Source organism: Rhagoletis pomonella, unplaced genomic scaffold, assembly GCF_013731165.1.
Source record: "Rhagoletis pomonella isolate Grant_MI unplaced genomic scaffold, Rhpom_1.0 Rhpom_scaffold_00003, whole genome shotgun sequence".
Lineage (NCBI taxonomy): Eukaryota > Metazoa > Arthropoda > Insecta > Diptera > Tephritidae > Rhagoletis > Rhagoletis pomonella.
Window position 1 is genome coordinate 76,315,570 of NW_023458557.1, and position 25,049 is coordinate 76,340,618.

The 25,049-nt window shown below is 31.4% G+C and overlaps 1 protein-coding gene across 2 annotated transcripts in view; it reads left to right on the forward strand.

Annotated features, from left to right (window-relative positions):
• Positions 1 to 25,049, forward strand: part of LOC118735543 (centaurin-gamma-1A) — a 387,419-nt gene that overhangs the window by 256,737 nt on the left and 105,633 nt on the right. Inside the window, exon 1 of one of the 2 annotated variants that reach the window (XM_036465347.1) lies at positions 1,473 to 2,720. The exons of the other annotated variant lie outside the window; for it this stretch is intronic. Coding sequence (XP_036321240.1) covers positions 2,540 to 2,720 — 181 coding nt within the window. The 5' untranslated portion in view covers positions 1,473 to 2,539. Of the gene's footprint in view, positions 1 to 1,472; positions 2,721 to 25,049 lie in introns of those variants that run through there. 2 annotated transcript variants of the gene reach the window in all.

Consider the following 25,049-nt stretch of genomic DNA (forward strand, 5'->3'; position numbering starts at 1 on the left):
TAATGCATTTTTTACGCTTATTTTTCCACTGCCCTTTTTCAACCTTTTTTTATAACTCAATTAAGCTTCATTTTTTCGTTGTCGCCTGGTCACACTGGTAATCACTAACAGAGTTCAAAGCTACCGTTCGGTTAACTTATTTAGTAAATGCTAACAGAGTCAAAAAATGTTCTCATTAAACGCTTACTGTTAACAACCCTGTATCTCATACAGAGAATGTTAATAAAATTATATGCGTTAATGTAGTATTTACAGCGCTTAGTAGCATGTTATGTTATCAAGGCTGTTACCATAATAAATGTCAACAGAACTAGAAATTTCCTTCCACTAAATAACAACCATCAATAACATCGCTTAGTCAGAGAATGTTAATATAATGAGAAGCAGCGAATATTGATGTTAATTTTTTTATTACTAACAAATTCTGAAAGATTTGAGATGTAGGAATTCATCAAACAAAATATAAAATCACCATATAATTTTTTACCAAAGAAAGAGATGAGACTATTCACCTTTTTGCACTTCCTCTTGCGAAATACCGTTAGACTTAAAATGTTAATTGGCTATTTTTAGATTTTTTATAAAGAAGAAATGCGCCAAAATTTTGAGAAAAAAATCATGTAATTGTAAAATAATATATGTATTTGTAAAAAAAAAAATAATAAATGCTAACATAATTAGAAATTTCCTTGAACTAAATAACAGCCATCAGTAACATCGCTTAGTTGCAAATTAACAGCATTCAGTTCTAAGTAATTAGTCTGTTCCTTTGAACTTCGGACTAAAACCTGTGGAACTGTCAAACTACAATTTTACGCTCTCAAATGAGAGTAAAAGGAGAGCAGATGCAGAAGTGCATAGGAACGCAAAAAGCACTATTTCCTGTAAAAACGTCAGACGGTTTGTTTACATGTCATTGGCACTACACTGATTTGGCTGAAATATCACTAAATAATTAATAAAATCTATACATATTTAAATATTTCGTTGTTTACTTCCATTTTATAACAAATATAAGGTTCTTTGCTTTCACCGCTTTCTGTTTTTGTTTGCACATGTAAATCAGCTGATCGTTTGACACTTTTCATGAACTTACAGGAAAAAAATCTCCGGACTAAATCCTGTAACTTCTGACTAGGAACAGTTGCTCAGTTACTCTCTCAAATGTGTTCCCACTTACAGGTTTTATGTCAATAGGAACGACTTCCTGTAAGTTCTGACTAAATCCTGTAAACCGGACTGCTATTGGAACAGACTAAATGCTGCTAACATTTTGCTTACTTTTGCCAGCATTCGAATGCATTGCGCTGTAGCGAACAGCTATTATTATAATACATGTTCACTGGCGCTGTTGCTGTCATACTGTAAACAAACTGGTTCGCCTGTGTAGCTCGTTAATTACCCGGTCGTATGTTATTGCTTTTGCCGGTAAAACACTGTTGTCGAATGAAAATTTCCCTCAGTTTTAGTTTGGCTGCGTGTAGCAATGGTTTGGTGTGAATTAATGCATGCGATGTGCAGCTCGTCAAACCGGAAATAAACGTGCATTGAATATGTCGTAGTTGCGAATAAACAAAAAAAAAACCAAAAGTTGAAAGAATTTCAATAAAAACGTAGTGTATGAAATGTGGAAAATGTAAAAATTCCGCCAAATAGCGAGAATTGTAACATGTAAAATGGTGGGAAGTGACATATCATGAATCTGCAACAAAAAAAAAATGCAGCTGTTTAACACACACACATTAAACAAGTTTGTATTTTGCAAAACAATTTATGCGTCCTGAAACTCAAAACTCAAAATTGTTGCTGTTGCGAATATGGATGTATATTCAACAAAAAATTGCGTGCATAAAATACAAATAATGCCATAGAAAATGTAAAATTTTAACAATAACGGCTTGAAACCTTATTCTACTTCAACAATCATCGGTAAACTGGTTTGTTTAAATGAAATTGGTGAATTTCATCATAACATTGATTATGTCATGCAAATTGTTGTATTGAATTAGTGATTGCTGGTACACAATGTTAGAAACTGCGAAACAAATTTATGCAGAAATATTTATTTTACAGCTCATTCAATATTTGCAGGTGACTAAAGCACAGCAAAACGCTACCAATAAAGCCCCAAAAGCAAAAGTGTGTTACGACAAATCAAATGTCTTAGTCACATATTAACAAATATTTACACATGCAAATTATTCAATGACGCTGCAGCAGCAAAAAATAAAGTGAACGAAAGAATCAATAACAAAAATTTTCAACTTTTGCAAAAATTCAAACATTAAATAATTGACAAAAAACGATTAAGCTTTTGATATGACAAGCAAACGCATATAAAATCCAAATAAAATTCGGTGTTAAAGCAACAAAAAAAAAGCTACTCTTTTGTGCTACAAGTGCTCAGAAAATTGTGCAACTCTAATAATTTGATTAGACAAGTTTTGAAAACTCTCCAACATCACTTACTCGGATACGCTTTGGAATACTCAATTATATTCAGTACTTTGTTCAAATCATCCGAAATTACTGCAATAAAATGTTGGCTGTCAAAAATTTCTTCTTACCCGAGCGCACTACAACGGCCGCTAAGCCGCCCGAAACACCGCAACGTTTCTCACGAATGCCAGAAGCTTTTCTACGCTCCATACGACGGCGTTCATTGCGTGTAAAACGCGCCAAAAGTTTGGTGGTACCCGATCGCGAGAAGCGGAAATCAGGTGAGGTAGCGTGTTGTTTTGCGGAGTAGAGGGTTAGGGGAATGGAAACGTAACTTACCCGCATAATAGCCAATTAAGGGAAACAGTAACTAAATTTAAAAAAAGTGTTTCTTAACAAAATATAAATTTTTGTATACAATACGAAAAGCTTCAAGCTTTCACATTGCTCATTATCGAAAGCTCAAAGCTCTCGACTTCCACTGAAAAAAATTAGTATTTCGCCCTCACATTTATGCTAAGTTTTGAATAGAGCTTCCAAACTGTCATGAGTTTGCAGAGCTTTCACTTTTCTCGTTTACGAAAGCTCAAAGTTCTCGAATTATATTGACATGCAATGGAATCATATCTAATTCTTAACTATGAAATACGAGAAATGAGAAAATTCAGATTTCGAAAATTTGTGTATCCTTAATTTTTTCCATTTTAATTCAAAGAAATTACATGATCTTGAAAAAAAAAATATTTCAAAAAATTTTAAGCATGAATTTTATTTTCTAGAATATGAAAAAAACTGCTTATCTGTAAAATTTTGGTTGAAAATTTTTTCAACATGTAATTTTTGACTCCCACTTATACTTAACCATTGCACGATCTTCTCCAAAAGATTTTTAAGAACTTTATTTTCCTATATAGATATGTTCCCCAATTTTACTGATATAATTATTTTTTCCCACTTAAATTTAAAGAAATTGCACGATTTTGACCAAAAGATATTTTTAAAAACATTAGCATGAATTTTATTTTCCAGAATATGAGAAAAGCATTGTCAAATGTTGGTTGAAATTTTTTTCAAAATATAAATTTTTGACTCCCACTTATGATTTTGACGCTGAGAGGTATTATTTCAGTCCCTAAATTTCTCCATATAAATCTATAAGAAACTGCACGATCTTGACCAATAAATATTTTAGAATGTTATTTTCCTGAATATGGGAAAAACCCCGTTTTATTGATTTCATATTTTTTTTTTCATTGGGATTTAAAGAAATTGCCCGATTTTGACCATAAATTATTTTTTAAAATTTAAGCATGAATTTTATTTTCCAGAATATGAGAAAAGGTTTGCTAATCTGTCAAATTTTGGTTAAAACTTTAATAATTCGAATCTCGAAAATAAGTTCGATTTTGGCGTCCGTAAATTTTTTCCATTTAAATTTCCAAGAAACTGCACGATCTTGACCAAAAAAAAACTGAATTTCCCTTATTTCATTGGAAATCGTTCTAATGAAATCTGCAAAAATACTTAATAAATTTCCTTCCTAAATTTTTTTCTTTAAAATTCTAGCTTGTACCGCTAATCCATCATATTTTTATTTTTTTTTTAATATTTTTTTATTATATTGTTTTTATTATATATTTTTTCAATACTGCTGGCCCAAATTCGCCGTACGCCTCGAATTGTCAGCTAATTTGTGTTGGTTGTCACAAATTGTGACATTAATTTTGTGGCCAACACGACTTTTATGACTTTGGAACAAGCAATATAAAAATCACCAAAATAGAATCATGTATGGAAAAAGAACATTTGGGCTTTGTACACAATTGGCGAATAACAATTTTTTATATGTACATACACAAGTATATGTATATGTTTTTGTTACATGTGTAGGTTATTATGCCTAAGCCAAGAGTCAATATTGTAAATCATTGCAATGTTGCACACACGAGTGCAACAGTGCGCTACTTATTGTAAGCTGCTACTGGTTAAACAACAGCTGCTTGAATGGCTGGCTCACTGCCTATTAAGCAGCAAGAACAACAACAACAAGCATTACTTTTTTTTAACACTTTGGTGTTAACTGCTGGCAATAAAACAGTCGCGCATGCGCTAAATAAACACTTGACGAACGGCGCCGCGGCGTTTGCCAATTTTTTTAACAACCACAAATGAGTGTTGAAAACGCCGGGCGAAGGCGAGGAGGGACGGTATGTTAAGTGGTTGTTCGATTTGTGCTAGCCAAAACTTTTCACTGTTAATTATTATATTGCAATTTCAAATATATTTTAAAAAATCGTTGTTTAATCTCAACCCACTTATGAAATTTTTTTCTTTTTTCATCTATGCATTTTCGTTTTTCTTTTCTATTAATTTCGCCTCACTTGGCCCGCTTTTCACGTCCATTGCTCGGTTGTTAAGCAGTAATTGCTGTAAGTGCTTACCTAATTGCTTTTATTGCAATTTGTTAACTTTTTTCTAGCCTTAATGAATTTAGGGTTTGCCTTAGCAACTGCAGCGTGAGCAACGGAAATGCAAGCATCCATAAACTTTAGTAGCGTTTTTCCGCTTCACTGTGGTTTCTGCTTACCAACTTACCACTGCAGCGGTGCATTGGTTGAAAAGCTAGCAAAGCGTTGGTTTTACCTAACTTCCAATTCAATGGCATACTTGTTTGCAGCCAGTAAATTTTGTTGTTGCAATTGCAAGAGCAATTAAAAGTTGCCAGTCGTATCTGTTTTGTGGTTATTTGACTGCTGTGTTTTTTCGATATGTTTTCATGCTTTCAATATCCCTGACCACTTTTACTTATTTGTTTTTTTTTTTCTTATTTTTGACTACTGTTTTGCCGGCTCCGCTTATTTCCTTTTTTGCTGTTTATAAGCGGTTTTATGGCGTGTTTAACTAAGTATGTGTATGGTTGTCTGCTTGTTTAAGCCTTACTTTGCTTGTTTTTTGAAACTCAAGCTTATTCGGAAGTGTGATAAGCTGGTTTTGTTTTTGTTTGCTTTTAATGAAAATTTTCAAGATCATCTTCCTTGTTTCGTAATGCATTACTATAAATTTTTTGCTTAAGGTAGGATTGTATCATCTAGATAGGCTATACTCCGACTTGTTCGATATATATTTTACCTATAGAATTTTCGCTTTTAACAGAGGCTGAACTGAAAAATTCGCTTTAAGAGTATCGAAACTTAACTGAATCTTGGAAAAAAATGCGCAACTAGTCGGTTAGGCGCTTGAGCCTGGATTAATATCCATGGGGCGAATCTGACCTCCGCGCTTTCAATATATTCGGAAAGCAATTTTTTTAAGCGACTGGTTTCTTTGATTATCCTTTCGAGTATAACAGAGCACAATTTGTTGCACCGCGTTTCACTATTCGCGCCGAAGAGTAGCACATTTCATTAGAGATAGGTTTTAAACTATTCCACACGTTTTACTAATTAAGTAGCCCTCCAGCCAAGGTTTTTTTTCCAGGAAGAAAGGAATGATGTTAATGGGTATATAGTCCACGAAGGAAGGCTGGAAATAATATTACAATCATTCGAGAGCAAACTATGTAGGGAAATTCGGCCTTATAGCGAATCCCATTCCAAAAAATTCCGATACAAAAACCATTTTTGCCAATTTGTTTTTGTTTCGCCGTTAAAATTACGGGAGCGATATATTCACATGAAATTGACGAAAAGGCTGACTATCTTCATTTTTGGAAAGCCCAGAGATCAGGAACTCTCAGAGTGATAACTAACTAACTATGTATATTGAAGCAGTTTCATTTTTATAGTTCAGTCAGAGACTACAGAAACTCATTAATGTAAAAAATACAATTCAGTTTCAAAAGTTTGGTATGAAAAGCCCAAAAGCGGCGATGACTATAAAAATAATCAACCACAAATTCTGTCTCTTTCGATTATAAAATTAATCTTGCTTGCTCTCAATTTTTGCATAATTTACATCAATGATGATCAGAGAGAGCTTTTATTTTGCGCGTGTCTCTTCTTTAAGCACATCCTGTGGGAGAACGTTTTAAAAGCTTTCCGTACAATTTAGATGCTCTTAAAGCTATATAACCTTATTTATGAAAATTAAAATAGGTTTAAGATTTACATATAAAGCAGTTAAAGTCTTCTTTAGTTTTTATAAATTTGGCTGATAAGCCACAAGATCTTTGAAAGCTCTTTCTGGTCATCTGTGATATAAAATCTACAAAGGGCCCTAAAAAGCTTCCCCAGCGGGCAGTGTTGCCGTAATTACAGTTTTAATTGTAAATTCCAGTTTTTTAGATAAGCTTACAATTTCCAAATAACCTCTTAGTACAAATTACGGTTTTTTTTTCAAAATTTTAGATTTAAACGAATAACTTAAAAAGGGGCAATGGAGGTGCAGTTTTCCCTTTTTGAGAAAAAAGGTTTCAGCTGCTCTTTGCATTCCAGTAGCCGCAATAAATGTTGAAGTAATGTTTTACCAAATGAATTTAAATAAAGCCAAAATTAAAAAATCAAGCACTCTATGGTATTTTAAAAACTAAAGATCTCGTACCCCTCTTATTTTTGTAGACGTAAACAACACAAGTCGTCACCTCGTCTGTTTTTGAGAATTTACAGTTTTTTTTTTAAATCTGCCAAAACTGTTTGTAATTTGTAATACCTCAGTTATGCATACTTTACACTGCACTGCATGGCATGCCATTCTTACTTAGACATCAAAATCCAACAGACTTCTGCATATGTAATGTTGTGGTTGGGTGTATTTTGTATGGCGAATCTTTGCACGCCTTGGGCGAGGCGTTAATGTTAATATTAGGGGTTCAAATTTTCAGACAGTTTTTTAGGTGTTTTGCACAAAACTTCAAGGTAGGAGTGAAAAAAAAACAATAGTCGCAAAAAAAGCACCCTAATGTACATATATCAACGATCGGCAGAGGGAGCTTTTACTCTGCACGCCCCTATACAAAATGTATAAAAAGCTTAAAGAGCTTTGCCCGAGGGCAAGGCGGTACCCATCACCGACATATAGACGTAGCATGATTAATTAAAATGTAGTTGAGAACTGCAAGACACATTTATTTACAAATTCGCTTAAGTATGCTGCTACGTAAACGTCACACTGTAGAGCAACAGTTTCTAACAGAGTTACATATGTATGCATAATGATAGACAACCAGCTGTGAGTTGTTGCAGCGTTGACAGTTGTCAACATCATTTTTACTAGTTTCATAAATAAATAAAGAATTATGCACACACTTGCATACTTACCTACTTACATACATACTTATGAATGCACAACTTTATATGTATATATGTATGCAAGTGAAAAAAGAACAAAATCAGCTTAAGTGTTAGGAATTTGCGCACATCTTCCGCCTACTGACCACTTCATACCCCCCTACAGCGGGTGGTTTTACACTCACACACTTGCTTCGCCAGTGACTGACATTTGGTACTACATATTGTGACTGTAAATATGACATGACAAATTGAAATTCGTTGTGTTAAGTGTGACGTGGAATTTATGTATTTAGTGGTGACTGTAATGTGTTGAAATTTATGATGGGAATTGCGTTCGCTAAAAAAAATGGGTCGAGAATAAATGCGAAAAGCTTGCTAACGAGTAACAAACAATATTGGATGCTAGGCATTAGTAAACACGACACATTCTGCCGGTGTTTCTGCCAGACGAAATGCTAAATATTGTTCCATTTACTCGTTTACGTGTTGCATATTTTAATGAATAAATATTGTTGAGAAAACAGGACGGAATTTGGTATGCAAACCGGGAAGCGCGCAAACTTACAAAAATTATGTATTTCCTGATGACATACGTGTATAATTTTGTTTAAAATGAGGACAAAGGAATTGAGGAATTCTTGGCAAAGAAAAAAAAGATCAGAGAACAAATTAGAAACATATGAAAAATATAGAAAAAATTTCACTGTTTCCCAAATGCTTCTTCAACGGCACAAATCGAAGTCATTTTTGCATTGTATTGTCACCGACGATGAAAAATGTGTTCATTACAAGAATTCAAAGCGCCAAAAGGCGTATACTTATTAAGCAAGGCGAACCCGGACCATCGACGCCACAGCTAAATATCCATGGCTCTGCATTTGGTTGGGACCAAAACGGAATCCTGTATCATAAGCTACTGAAAAGTGGTCAAACGATCGACGGGGCACTCTCCAGATAGCAACTGAAGCGATTGTAGCGAGCGATTCTGGAAGAACTGCCGTAACAGGCAACCAGAGACATGATTTATTGATCTTCCACCATGTCACTGATCGGCCGCATGTTGCAGCAGGGGTCAAAGTTGATCTCCATGGTGCCGGATGGGAAGTTCTAACGCAGCAGCCGTATGGCCCAGACCATGCACCATCAGACTCGATGAGAGTACGCTTCACTGCAGTTGAAGGTATCGAAAATTTGCTGGATACTTATTTGGCGTCCAAGGACGTGCAGTTTTATTGGCGCAGAATCCATGCATTGCCAAAAAGGTGTGAAAAAGTTACAACTAACGATGGGAAATATCTTCAGTAAAATACATACATTTTTTACACAATAAAGTGTCAAAGTCGAAAAAAAAATCTTTTAAAATGTATTTGTGTACCCACGACAACCCAAATTTATTGTAAGATCTATTGCGCACTCAAGCTTAATCGTATGATTTTTTAGGCAAAATTTTCTGTCGAGCATTTTAATCCTCTAACTGCAAATATAATTACTTAAAATGGAGCTTCTAAAAAAAACGTCAAAAAGAGCCATTACTGAAAGAGTTAAGGAGTTAAAATTTTTTTTTACGAAAACATTGCCTAAATTGGCTAAATTTTGTATGTTTATGTGTATTTATTTTAGTACTCTTACTTCTACTAAATAATTTACTAACTTTCACATTTACATAACTTTCAATTTCTCCAAAAAAAAAATCACTGTCTAACAAACAGGCATAAATATTTGCTTGAAAAATCTTCTTCAAGTATACTATGTATATGCATAAAATGTACAACGAATAAAAACATATGTGCATACATACGGACATACATATCTACATAATTAAGTGATGACTTGCTGCCCAATTTCATAAATCACCACACATCTCATATTTTCCCTTTTTTCGAGATAAACATAAAAAAAATTATATCCGCGAAAAAATTAAATTATGTACCAGTATGTAGCAAAAGTTAGCTCACGTAATCATAGTTTGTTGTACTGAAAATTGTTTTTTTTTTTGCTGCAGTACACCGCAATGTTCAAAAAAAAATAAAAAATTGACGTCATTTATGTGTAAAAAATTGAGTTATTGTTTATAATAACAGTAATTTTCTATACAGAGTTGAGAAGTAAAAGTTGCGGACAGCTTTCAAACAAAGCAAGGGAACTCGTGGAAATTTTATAGGAAAATAAGTAGAAACATGCGCAATGTTTTTTGTATGAAAAATTTGCCATGCAAATTGCGATTTACCTGCTATTTTAGCAAGACAGTGCATTGTGTTGTGTAGTATATGTATGTAAATATATATATAAGTACATATGTATGTAATTCAGTTGTTATTTTATTATGTGATTGGGCGGCCACTAACTATTGTTTGGCTTCTCAAACGTCAACACGAAATAAGGTAATTTATTCCACTGCAAATAATTACGTATGCCGCACTTTTTGACGAAAGTACCTGCATTCGAGCGTTTCCGCCTTATTGAATTCGCTGCTGGTCAGCAGCCACTTACAACACACAAAAGCGAAGCTTCATCTTTCACCAATTTGACTATAACAAATTTAATGTCATAATAGCTTTGTATGACTGTGTGTGTGTGTGTGTGTGTATGGAATTTCATCTACAAACAATTTTTAATAATAGCTTACGCCATTAATAAATGTTGCAGCAACTTTTACCGAAAAGCGAAAAGTGTTGAAATGTGGAAATATTGCAGCAGCTCTCCGACTTCTTTTAAGGTTTTCTTTTCCATTCAACGCGTGCTGACTGTCGTCACAAGCCATCAGCAAACAAACAAATAAATCGCCTTAATATTCAGTTATGACATTTGAGTTTTTACATTGGCTCATTGCACGCCAATGCTAAGTAAAACTATTCAAAATCATATACAAAACCAGCACAACTTGTAAAAATGACAAATGAGCTCAGCGATTGCCGAAATAATTATGATTTGCTAAGCAGCCAGCAAGCTCAATTGTCGGCATTTATGAATGTATCATATCATATTTTTCGAAAAAATTAATTGTTCGCTATTTGTTCGTTTTATTTTGCTTATGTGAGGACAATTATGGTTCGTAAACCGCATTTGCGATTTGGTAATTTTATTTTTTGTTTTACAAATAAAATGTTTTTTTTTTTCCTCATTATGATTATGAATAGGAATATGCTATGTGTATAAATAAGAATGTGAATAAGAATAGGAATATGAATATCTATGAATTGCTGAAGCCCTCAAGTTTCATAGTATATATGGCTACCTAAAGGTGAAAAGTTGCCAAGTCCATTTTTTTTCCAAAATTTAGTTTTTGATGCAGAATGACAGGTAATACGAAACTACATCGATTTTTCATCTCTCCTGAACAACCTCAAAAAAGACTTGGCACCTTTTCACCCTTAGGTGACGATATGTATGTTACCTATAGAAGCATTAGCGCACACAAGGGGTGGGTTTTGGGGTTTAAACCCCCCCTAAAGCTAATAACCTCAAATACAAACTGTATCTTAAAGCTAAGAATCCAGCTCTCAAGGAAATTATAAGAAATATTTATTATAATTTCTGTTGCTTGAAAAAGCGCTTTGCTTTTGCTGTAAATTTTCATGAGGAAATGAATATACGAGCATTTGTTCTTGAGAGCTGCAAACTGATTTAAGAAATTTTGGTAGAAGAAAATTTCTTTTCCATTTCTCGTCCGTCGTTCTATATGAATTTTTCGTTTTTCTTGAGAGTTCAGTTAATTTTTTCGGTATTCGAAATATTAAAAAAAAATTAGAAATCGTGAAAAATCACCATCTCTATCGAAAGCCAGAAACCAGAAATCGAAAAAGGGACATGAAAGTGCAAAAATTCATGGAATCAATAAATTTATTTTTTCTGAGTCTTATTTAAAATTTTTTCTTAGGTACTTTTGAAAGTTGAGCGCATCTTGAGTTTATTAAACAAGTAGTTTTTAAGGAAAGAACACAACGGACTTCAATTCTTATATTCAAATTTAGGGGTACCGTTAATTTCTTCATGATCCAATCATCGGATCTCTAAACCAAATTACGGGACGAACCTTGAGGTACCATCTTTCTACAAAAAAAATGATTATTGAAATCGGTTCACGTGGTCCAAAGCTACGTATTCCGGCGAATTGAAAACCTCCCCTTTTTTTAAAGTCGGTTAAAAGTGTTTGAGTTCTGTTAATCTTATGTAAATAAAGTGCAGTTTATGAATTTTAAAACGTTTATTTATTTATTACATACTGTACATAAAACTTGCATAAATATATTTTAAAGAGCGTATTATCTGAAAAAAATGTTCAGTATTTTCCGGTGATATATCTTCAGAAATATAAAACCCCCCCTAAAATACATACCTGGGTGCGCCCCTGTATAGAAGTACTTAAAAGTTCGCTAATATTAGCTGTTACACTTACTAGCTTTTAACTTGTTGTTTACACTTCAATATAAATATATTTTTTTCCTGTCCTTATCACTCGTATTATCACAATTTTTTTATTATGTTCTTCTTAATCGACTGTCAACAATGAATATTTACCTTCCTTATTTGACTGCGATAACGATCAGTACGTATGCGGACCAGATAGCCCATGCAATATCGATAGCAATATCAATAACATATCGATAACTATGTCGGTAAAAATTTCAAAAGATAACTTATTTGTACTTACAATAATCAATAATTATATATCGCATACCGTCTTCAAAAGAGTCACAACTCAAAATAATACGTTTGTCAGAAAATGCGAAAAACTATTTCTTAGCACATGATAATCATTAGGGCAAGGGCGGTAAAGTCGCCCGGTTTTATTATCAAATTATAACAAAACTTTTCTCCAGCTTTTGCTCAAAGGTAAATAAAAGCTCAGTGTAGCTGTAGATATCGGTAACAATTTCAATAAAAAATTTATAACTATATCGAAAATTTACAATTTTCAATAATCTTATGGATATCGATAACAATTTCAATAAAGAAATTATTAATATATCGATAACTATTTCGACACGAATAATTTATATCGCTAAATTGTGTAGGGAAATCACTGTAGTAGAAATATATAAAATGTATGTGTACATTGAAGACGAAATCGATTAATATACGAAAAAATCGATAAATATATTTTCACTGCAAATATTGCCCCTTCTGTAATATACCCTTTTTTCCTTAAACATACTGTATGTACATTTACGATTAAGTATAAATATATTTTTTGCTCCGCTTTATCACACGTAGATTTGTATTATAACAATTTTTTTACTACGTTCTATATAGTCACAGCTTTACAATAAACGATATGCTTTATCTATATTACACGTTAATAATTTGCACTACGAGGTTATCAGCTTCTCATTTACATAGTGAGTATATATGTATGTATGTAGGTACATCGAGCGTTTTTCTCCGAACCTGGGAACAGCTTTTTTGCATCTTAAGTGTTTTATAATTAATTTATACTTAATGCGGGTTAATTGATTCAATTGAAATTATTTTCAGCGAAACAGTTACTTTGAAGCCACTTGCGAAAAGTTTTCGAAATGAATGTATAGAATGTAGTTGCAAATTTCTCAAAATTGTTTCAAATGTGCATATTTTTGTTAATGGCTATCTTTTTGGACTCATTTACCCCCCACACCCCCAACAGCGTTACTTTGTTCATGTTCTCACAAAATGTTTCGCAATTTTTGGTTATGCTATTTTTTTTTTAATGATTATTACAATATATTTTTTGCGTTCTATAAAAATAGCCAACTCACCTTGAATTTTTCTAGCCAAATGGGCATTATTATAGCGCTCAACCGCTCATAAATCAACACCCGTAAGCCGCTTGGGCAGCTGCCGCGATATACATATGTATGGTTTTATACATATATAAAAGCGGCAGTTATTAAGGCAAAAGATTTACTGCTATTTTTGCAAAAGATAAATTTGCGAAAAAAAAGTTGCTATCTAAACACTTATCTAACAGCATTTTTCAAGCGCACATGCAATCACAAACATACATACATACATACTTACATAATTAAGTATAAAAGCATTTACTTACTAAAATTGCTTTCTTTGTTAAAAAGCTTTTGTTGCGCAAACAAAGTTGGGGGGCGTATTGAAGGAGGGTGTACCTTTAATTTAGTTATTTTAATGGCCGCTCGCCGCTATCTTATCTCGTGTATTTTTACCGCAACTCAAGCGATACAATGAAATTTGCTAATTTTATTTTTATTTTTGTTTTGTATAAAAATTGTTTGTCACGCGTTAAACGGATACGCGTGGTTTTTGTTAGTTGTCTTTCTGTTTATATTTCATTTCTATTTAATTTCATTAATGGTTTGGCGCTTGGAAAGTCCTAAATTGATTGCGAGACAGTTGCACTACGCTTGGCTCATTAAGAAAAAAGCCAGTGATAAGAGAAGTTTAGTTATTTTTTTAACATTCTCCATGTATTTATGGCAAAATTAATTTCCACAGCAGACATGCGAAAAAATTTTGAATATACATACATAGGTAGTAATTAGTGATGTGGTGGTCTCCTAAAAAGCTATCACTGCTTCTATCTTGAGCTACTTAAATGTGAATTCCTGTTTCCTTTTTGATTCATTTTCTATGTAAATCCCATTCTGGCATTTCGTTTATGATTCTCAGCTTCTTTTTTCTGTGTTTTTGTGTTTTATTTTAATTTTGATACAATATACTACTACACACCATTGTTGAGTTTCTTCTAAATACCTCTGTGTTGACTCATTGCCTTCTGTGTTAACAAAAGACTTTTTATAAATAAGTTGCAAAATAATTTATATTAATACCTGTTTTGTCGTTAATTTGCACGTTTCAGACAAATTTCAAGCGGTCGCTGGCACATTTTTCAACTTGCAAAAATTTTGTTAAATGACATCATTGTCACATTTATGTGCAAAAATAATTAGCAGAATTAATTATCGGTTTGAAATAAGAAAGACAATTAAAAAGAAAAAAGAAAAAACAAACAAATAAAAAAATGTCTACATAAAAGCTTTAAATTGTTGAATAATAAATGCATTAATGAAAAAATATTTGTATTCAAAAGCATGACTAAATTCAATTTCTCTAAAAAATTCGAAATATAATATATAATGAGTTTTAAATGCAATTTTTTTGTAGAATTAAAAAACGCCTAAATAAAATCTTAAATTTCTTGAGTAAAAAATGCATTCATAAAATAAAATATTTCCATTCAAAAAAAATATCCGTTCAAATGAAATTTTTTGTAAACAAAATTTTAAAACCTTAGCAATTTTTTTTTTTTTTTTGTTGAAATAAATCGGGTTTTAGAACAGAAAAAATGCAAAAAGCTATGAATTTTTTAGCTAGCAATTTTTGTTTTAATTGTACCAAAAAAAAATATATTTTTTGATAGACATTTTTTTAATCATGCTTTAATTATACCGAAAACACTTTTTTTTGTGATCGAAATTTTGAAAGTCTCGAAATTTTTACTGAACTGAGAAATACATACGAATGTCGAGTTACATACGAATTTTTAAGTTTTTTTTTTTCTTTAATTTGGGTGAGTCGCTCAAAGCATAGACAACGAGTTAATTTGATCTATATCCACTTTAACGTAAAATTTTATTTTATTTTTAATTTTATAGAAAATACCTTACTTATAATTTAAAAGTTTTCTTTTTCGTTTTTCATCAAACGATTTGAAAAAAGCACATCGTATTTGTATTTCGATTGTGGGCTTTTTTGTGAACTTTTTTAAATGTTTTTTTTTATAATTTTTAGACCGTTTATCTCGATCATATTTAAACGAAAATTAATTGTTACCGGTGTAAAAAGTAGCTGTTTTTATTAATTAATTTCGTTTTCTCTATTTGATTGTATTTCCTTTTAATTGACTAGTTTTATTTTTAAGATCGTTTTTCTTTTATTAGAATCGAAAAATTTAAAAAAGCAAATCAAAGGTTATCGAAAAAATTTGTATCATTCTAAAATACATATAAAGTCATGAAATTTTAAGTCATAAAAAATAAACTCATGCATTTCTATATAAAAAATTCTGGTGCTTACTATAATGCTTTTTGGTTTGCATAAAAGGAAAGTGATAAAAAGTTAGATAAATGGTTTTTGGGATTTGTTATTGCTGTTTGTTTCCTCTTTAGATATTTGAATGAACGTCTTTTTCAAAATTCAAAATGTAATAAGAATCAAACTAATTTTTTTAATAAGATAAAAAAAGTTATTTTGTTTTAGTCACTATTTTCTGGTTTGTATGAAAATAAGCTGGCAAACAGTTCAAAAAATTTTTTTTTATTGCTGCTTTTTTTTATTTTAAAATCAAACTTAAAAAAGCTTCTGGTGGTATTATTAGGGTATTATTGTACTTTCTGGTTTGCGTGACAAAGCTGATAAAAATTTATATCAATATTTTTTGGGATTTCTTATTGTTGTTTCTTTTTTTAGATATTTCAATCAACGATTTTTTCATTATTAAAAATGAAATTAAAAATTAACGAAAATTTTTTTTAATAAAAAAAAATATTTTCCTTCAGTCAGTTTTTTCTGGTTTGTTGTAACGAAACAGGCAAACAATTTGATATATATTTTTTATTGCCTCTTTGTTTTTTTTTATTTTAAAATAGAATTAAAAAAAATATAGTGCATACCCTAATATTTTCTGGTTTGCAGGAAAAAACTGATAAAAACGTAAAAAAATATTACTAGGGATTTTTTATTGCTGTTTTGTTTTTTAGAAATTGGAATGATAGATTTTGTAATAATTAAAATTGCACAAAAATAAACTTTTTTCTTTAATAAATTAAAAAAAAAAATCTTTAGTATTTTCTGGTCTGTATGAAAGAAACTGGCAAAAAATTTAATGCATTTTTTATTGGTGTTGTTTTTTTATTTTAAAATAAAATACAAAAACTTATTGTGTATATCCTAATACTTTCTGGTTTGCAGAAAAAAACTCATAAAAAGGTAAAGTATATTTTTGGGAATTTTTATTGCTGTTATATTTTTTAGATATTAGATTTGTTTTGTTTTTAAGATATTTGAATGAACGCATTTTTTTAATAAATTAAAAAAAAAACAATTTTTCTTTAGTCAATATTTTCTGGTTTGTGTGAAAAGAAACTGTCAAACAATTTAATACATTTTTTTATTGCTGCCTTAGAAATTATTGAAATTACAGGCGTCTGCTTAATTAAAAATGCAATAAAAACCCCAAATCACATGAACTTGAAACGTGTCTTAAATTAAAATTTCAAGTCAAAATTATTTTGTTGATATATACTGTATGTCTATATTTTGAATTTTTCACGCTCATAAAAATATTTTGCAAAAAAAAAACTCACAAAACTGGCGTGTATTCAGCTGTTATTTTAACGTCGTTATTCTACGAGTGCTTCTTTGTTTACTCTTGTGAGTTATGTATCCAACAAAATTCAAGAAATAAAAACAGATACATATCATTTTATACGCTGCCCGTGATAATCGGCTGGCAAAATGTTGAAAATCCATTTAAACGCTTTTCTGCGCACACATTTCAGCAGACTTGTTGTTGTTGATTATTACACTTCACAAGCTATTCACACTTGTTTTTTTATTTGCCAATTTTTTTTTGTCTATATAAAAATAATTATAATTTCATAAACATGTGTACGCTAAGCAGCAGAAAAAAAGAGTGATCCGCTAGTGAGCTAGCAATATGATAGCTGATGAGCTCACTTTATTTCGTACGTTGGCAATTTTTGTTTTTTTTTTTTGTATTTTTTTTTTCTTTAATTTTATCGTACATTTTTCCCATTTGCTTTGCGAGTGGCAAATGTAGCTATAAAATTTTGCATCTGGTCCGTAAAAATACTGAAAAAGAGGAAACATGAAAAAACAATATTGTATCTTGTAGCTTTAGAACACGATTAATTTTTCAAATAAAATGTTTAATACGCTAAAAAATTAGCCTTCTGTTTTGCTGTAGCGAGCAGTTCTAAACTATGCGTAACGGCTCTTGTGACGGGTCATGCTTGTTTGAGCATAATTACATAGTACTTTCATGCTTTGGCAGATATGAATAAATATTCACAGACAGCGTCATCTTGATACTTTTTTGACCATTATCTCTCTTAGAAAATTTCTACAACACCAAGTTATAATCTTCTGTTTTCTTACCCTCAAATCTATCTGTCTTATGACTTTCACTCCACTACCACTTTTGCTTTTAATTAACCTTCTCTATGCTCCCTAAAACGCCAGTCATTCAACATAAAATTAATGAAGTTGTCGCAAAAATATTATCCATACATTTTTTTTTCTCTTTAGTTTATCTAAGTATACTTTATTGCTTGTCATTTGAAGTGTGTATATTCATTAAGTATAAAGTAAAATATTTATTGTAACGGCAAAAGGTGCAAAAACCGGCCAGAGGGCATGACGTATCTCATTTTATGTTTTTTTTTATTTTTTATTGTTCGCGTTTTTCATTTCTTATTGCTTTGTTCGGGTAATCACTTTCTTAAACAATTCTTGCCATCATCGTCATTTCTTTATTAGCCTTTTTCAACACTATTGATGGCATGATTTTAACACTCATCTTTTTGATTTCATCTGCTTTGTAGTTCAAGAATTGCCGCATCATTTTTATGAGCAATATCCCTATCAAAATTTGTGTTATGATCACTCACTCAAGATCATTAATACATACTTTCTATTGTACCTATGTATGTATTGTATGAGTGCGCAGCGATCCTCAAGGTTTTCTTTTTGTTTGTTTGACATAAGAAATTGCTATGAAGTGAGACTTACAACTACTTTTGATCAAAACAAATAGATAATTGTTGTAAGTTGGTACACCATAACTTTTTTTGAAGTGCTTTTGATTAATTGCTTGCCAGCAATCGAAAGCGTTTGTGGGATGAAACTCAAGTGGTGGCTATTGAGTGCAATAAGTGTACGACATACCTATGTAGATGGATAAACATTTGATCGAAAGTCATGATTTTTTTTTTTTAAATATGTACAGTTTCATACATAAAATATACATAGATGAGACAGTCATTAAAATGGAAAAATCGTTGTTTATTCCTTTCGAGGAAGTGGATTTAAATTTTAGTAACATTTGTTAGTTTTTATGCTATCTTTTCTTCATTATTGATCGATTTTTTACGATTTTTAGTTTTTCGATGTTTGTAATTTTTGTTTTTCATGAAATTCTTTTCTTTAATTTGTGATCGAGCTTTTAAGATTTTTAGTTTGTCGATGATATTAATCAAATTTTTTGGTTTTTTGATAGCATAATAATATTTTAGTTTTTCGATTACATTTATCGACGCTTGTAATTTAATTTTTTATTTATATTTTTTCAATTGTAGTTTTTTATGAAATTATTTTATTTAAGTTGTGATCGAGCTTTTAAGGATTTTTGGTTTTTTGATAACATAAATCGATATTTAAGTTTCCCGATAAAATTTATCGATGTTTGCAATTTGGTTTTTTTCGTAATTTTCGTTTCTTATACATTTTTTTCTTTACTTTTTGATCGAGCTTTTAAGATTTTTTTCTTTTTCGATAACGTTAATCGATATTTTTAATTATTCGATAGCATTAATTTTTTTTTTATAGCATTAATCGATATTTTTAGTTTTTCGATAACATTTATCGATGTTTCTAATTTTTCTATTAAAATAATCGTCAAAACATTTCGATCAGTTTCTTCGACGATTAATGTCAGATCAATTTTTCGTTATCATATTTTTGTAATATTTTTGCGTTGTGAAGATTTAAAAATTTTCATCACGCGTAGTAGTAAAGTAATGTATGTAAGTAATAAAATTCAAATTTGACTGTAAAAACTTTGAAAATTGCAAAAAAATACAAATACAAAAAAACAAATACAACATTTTTTAGCTGCGCAAATTTAGTCAATATTTTTTTTTACTTCCTGTTAATAAACATCTTTTGTTTAAAAACTACATCCTTATTATCACCCCAAAACAAGCATATCTAACAAATCACAAAACAAATTATACTCAATACAAACTTGCATGAATTTGCATACTATTTTGGTTGAATTAAAATTTTTTCAGCAATTCGCTCTCCTCCATTTTTGGCACACAACAATTAACATATAACACTCAATTCATTTGTGAAGTGTACTCATAACTTATCATTTATGCCTTTTTTGGACGTGTTTTTATGCCCAAAATAGTAAAAAAAAAAATTTGCATAACATTATTAATGGCCGTGAAATTGTTTATGTATTAAAAATGTTTGTGTGAAGTGTTGAAAAAAGAAGTTAAATTTAAACAATTTCTATGTACATACATTTAAAACATAAACACTTCCAAACAAAATACTATTTTTAACACAGCACAATATTTAAAACAACGTCGTGTGTGGGTTAAGACCTCGCGAAGATTCTTTACATATACATCATGTACTTATGTATGCGTGTATGTTTAGAGTTACAAAATATGCCGAATTTTATTCCATTTCAAATTTTTCGGTACCTTCAGGGATTTTTTTTATCACAATCGTTAACATATTATTTATCGTTATCGATAGCCTTTTCGATGTCGTTATCGCTATATTCATGTGTTATTTTTTCGTTTATCACGCAAATGAAGTTATATTTATGTAAAGACATCGTTATAATTTTTATAGAATGACTATTGATTAATTTAGCGATATGATTATCGAAATATTTATCAATTGTTTTATCGATATGACTTGATTGATTTATAGAAATATATATGGCTATAATTATCGATATTTATCACTATGGTTATCGCTATCAATAGCATGGACATTTTTCTCAGAAAAAAATTGTCGTTATGGTTTATGTTATAGAATCAACTACATATATTTTAATAGAAAATGAACCAAGAAAAAATTATCACGTAAACCATTGTGAATATTGTAAACAGAGGGCCACTGTATACATGTACTTAAATTTTCCAGAAAAACATTTTGAACTCGTCCAGAAATTTGAAAATTATTTCATCAAACTTGACCATTCTCTATGCTTTAATTGGATTAATTAGTGTCTGCACAATTAAAAAACAACATTTTTCAATTCATTCATACATACAGTATATGACGATTTTCTTCATTCCACCATTTCGCCAAATTTTTTTGTGAGGAAAATTTTGTATGTGTCCATCCCTTAAATTGCCTATCATTTATGCAAAAAGTTACGTTAATTTTCAACGGTGCTGCACGAAAATACGTCATGTAGAGCAGCCACGCCCACTGTGGCAGCAAGCAAGCAAGCAGCCCACACTAAACCACCAAATTGAGTGGCATAACCAGCAATAAGGAACCAAAACTAAACGGTAGCCAACAAGATTGACGCCGCTGGAACATTTTATAGTCGAGTAGCGAGCGTGCTAGCTGGACGACAGACAAGCCAAGCTTGTTTAACAACGCATTGCTAAGCGAGATCTGAATATGTGCAAAAGTTATTTGATGCTGTGAAGCAGATTCATGTGCCATTTGCAGAAAAAAACTCATTTGGCGCTTAAGTAAATCCTGCTCTGCAAGTTTTTTGCCACTACCTAAATATGTACATATGTATGTATATCAGAGCAGATAAGACGTTCGCCCGTTTTACAGCCAGCCATTTGGAATGGCAAACAACTGCTGCGGCCGGCCACTGACCGGTGGTGATTTATCTCGCTCACAGCAACGCCTTTCTCAAGTTCGATTTGTGCCGCACGCTCGATATGCCGCCGCTGTGAAAAGTCAAAATAAAAGTTAATTTCTTTGCGCGCCGCCTAGTCGCCGATTAAGTCAAGTAGTTGCGACTAAGCTGAAGTACCTCCAGGTGACCAACCATATTGAAGAGAAACCGCCAGTGATTCGTCTCGACAACGCGACGCAGCCGGTTCAATTAGCTAAGGAGGCGTGCAAAATACAAAAGAAGAGACAAATCGCCAGGGCAGAAGCGGCAGGTAGTTACAGTAAAAGATCTGCAGCGCGACGTATACAGATCGACGTCGATCAGGATTGATCGTGGCGATCAGCGAGTATCTTTTTTTCGATTAAAGTTGCGTGGCCAAGTGCGTTAGACCCGCACCGCGTGCACAAACTGGTAGTGGTAACAGCAAATGCGGCAATCAAGCAGACTGTGCGCTTATCATTACTTTGTAGCCGCGGACTTTTCTTGCGACAAATATGCGCGCGCTGTTATATTTTTTTTCCTTTTTCGAGTGCGCGCCGCATGCCACAACGTCGCGTCGTCTTCGTGGCCTGGTCGATTATTTTAAAAATAGCCACTACCATTTGTGTTGTAAATACGTATTTCGCAGAAATTGAAAATTGCCAATATGTTTTACTTGCGCTGCAGCATTCTGTTGTGGCTTTTCCTTATTCGTTTCTGCTGTTTTTCCCCCTCGCTGCTTTGTAAGAAAATGCTATTCTTAGACAAGGAATGCGGATTCTTTTGGCACGTGGAAAGTGATCGATGTTGAGGATGATAAAATAAATTCTTTGGTATTTTTTATGAGCATACAGGTGTTGTTGCCTGCCAATGTGGTGAAAGTCTTTCTCAGTTTAATGTATACAAAATCAATTATGGCAACTCTTTCCTATTTCCACAGAATTCGCAACAAACAGGTGTACGAGATCATTAAATTGTTGCCTTTGAAGGTATTTTTAGAACTTTAATTAAATTATTTAATTGATTTTCGCATTCTTGATTTTTCTCTGTATTTATCTTATGTATGTATATTACAGGGCAATTCTGGCAACAAAAGTCTTTCGTAAGGCAATTGTCAATTTTGGCAACTATCTTGAAAACTCTTTAGTGTCTTTCGAAAGACTAATTGAAAGATCTACTAACATTATGCTGTACGCCTTTTATCAAAAAAAAATTTTTTTTAAATTAAATTAAATTAAATTAAACAACATATATACTTTTCTTAAAAAAATAAATAAAAGAAAATTAAATTAGAAAAAAAAAATTTTATCAAAACGGCAATAGTACTTAAAAGTTAAACTAGAAAAATATCTTTATTTTATTTAAAAAATACAAAAAGAAAAACTAAAAAAATTAATAAGATCCTAAAAATTAAATGAAATAAACAAAATATGTTTTTCTATTTAAAACAATAAAATCTGAAAATTAAATTTCTTTTAATAAATAATATATATAATTATATATTAATATAACAAGAGAATAAAAAGTCAAATTTAAAAAAGAAAAATAAATAAAGGAAGTTTCAAAAAAGTAAATTAAAAAAAAAAATATTTGCTTTTGTCACAATAAAATCTAAAACTCAAAAGAAAGTTTAACTAAAAAACTAAAAAAAAAATTAAAAACAGAACAAAATAGAAAAAGTTACTAAAAATTGGACGAAATTAAAAAAAATATTCATTTTAAAACAATAACAGCCAAACCATTAAAGACAATTCAATGAACAGGAAAAAAATACATAAAATGCATTAATTAAATTAAATCAAAAATTATATATTTCATTTTTAAAAATAAGAAATCTGAAAGATTAAAATAAAAAAGAATAAAATGTAGATTTAGATAAATAACAAAGAGTGAGCCTTTTTCTAAGACTTCTGTGCTAGAATAAAAAAAGTCTTTCGAACTATCTTACCATCTGTCTTTCATTTGTCTAACGAAAGGCTTTTTACTATCTTAGCCAGTATTGCCCTGTTAAAAGGTCTTTAACGTAATTGATTGTATTCATGGAAACATAGTTGAGGGATTCACAAAGGTATCGTAAATGTCGTATTGTTATATGTCGTGAATACCCCAAGAATACTTCTTAACAGCAAATAAATTTCCGTATAATGCAGAGCGAATGCCACAAGTGAAAGATTTTTTACGGGGGAGATTTTTTCAATATCGATAACTGTAAATGTATCGATATTTGTTTCTATAACGATAAAACTTCTACATCATTATCGATAAATTTATCGAAAAATTTATCCATAATCATGTATTTCGATAACGAAATCGATAAATAGATTGATAAATATAAATTTAGCGATACATATTTTGATAACGATATAAAGTTCGACACCACTATCGAAAAATATATCGATAATCTTATAAACCGATAGCGATATCGATAAATAGATGTATCGAAAAATTTGTGGATTGTAATAAAGATGCCTATATCGATAACCTCGCCGAATGCGGCGACAAATTTCTTTATTGAAAAAGAAAAATTCTATCAGTTTTGTTAATATTTTTGTATAATAAAATTTTCCATCTCTAGTCATAATTACCCTAATTCTTAATTCTTAAGTATTTTTTCCGCCTTCTGCTTACCACTTTAAACTCAGGTCGAGTACCACGGCGTCATTATTAGCCAGTTTTGTGTTTGCTAATTGGGCTTTGAGCTCTAACACCGTTATCATGAACTAGCCTCGTTAAGGTACGAGTACTAATACTTTCCCCACAACCATATATGCATGTATTTATTTCAATAATATGTATAATTAAAATAACAGCAAACAGAACTTTCTAACGCCGCGCCCTTTTTCAACAGAATATTGACAAAACAAAAGAAAATAGCGCTTATTGTTAGTATTAAATATTTCCTCTGCTAGAAAAGGTCACTCGCAGCCATATAAGTGCTTCCGCTGTCAAGTGGCACATTGGAAAATGCATACAATGACAGCAACAACAACAAGGAAGCGAAAATAAATTATATACGCTTTTTCATAAACCTTTGGTCAGTTGGCGTGACTGCATGGGTGCATCAAAAAATATACTTTGAATATATGTATGAGCAAACTACACACACCAATACACACTTTCATTCAAATACTAATCACACAAATGTACACTTGTCACATTCAACTTAAATTGTAATTTGTATGCCGTATTTGAGCTGTCAAATGTCATATGAATGAGCGAAAACGTAAACAAAAACATAGAAGGGCTTTTGGCGTAGGGCGTGAAAATGCGTTTGACTGAAGGCATTGCTGAATGTATTGCACTATGCTGTGTTATGTAAACATATAATTGAGCGCGACTAGAGGCCCTTTTGCTGAATTAGTAGCTTGCTAAGGTAGGTCCCAAGAAATTAGTTTCATTAAATCACTTTTTTTCACCTGGTGGTATATACTCCTATTCCATCTTCTCTTAAGGCGTAGGATTTCTTACTCAACATAATACAAATAGATATTTCTTCGGGGTTAATTTGAATTTAATTCTGGCGTTTTAGAAGCCCTAGGAACATCGATTTACTAAAATACGTGCGTAAATATGTTAGCACACACACATACATACATGTAAAGTAAAAGTTTTGTTTTGTCTTGTCTATGCAACGGAAGTTCTCATTTTCATGCCTTAAGCAGCAGTTTTGCATATAAATATTTCCACATTCATACCACTTCTATTACCTTTCTTGCATACTGACGCTTCATATATTTTTGTATTAATCGTGCCTCACAATGCTTCCT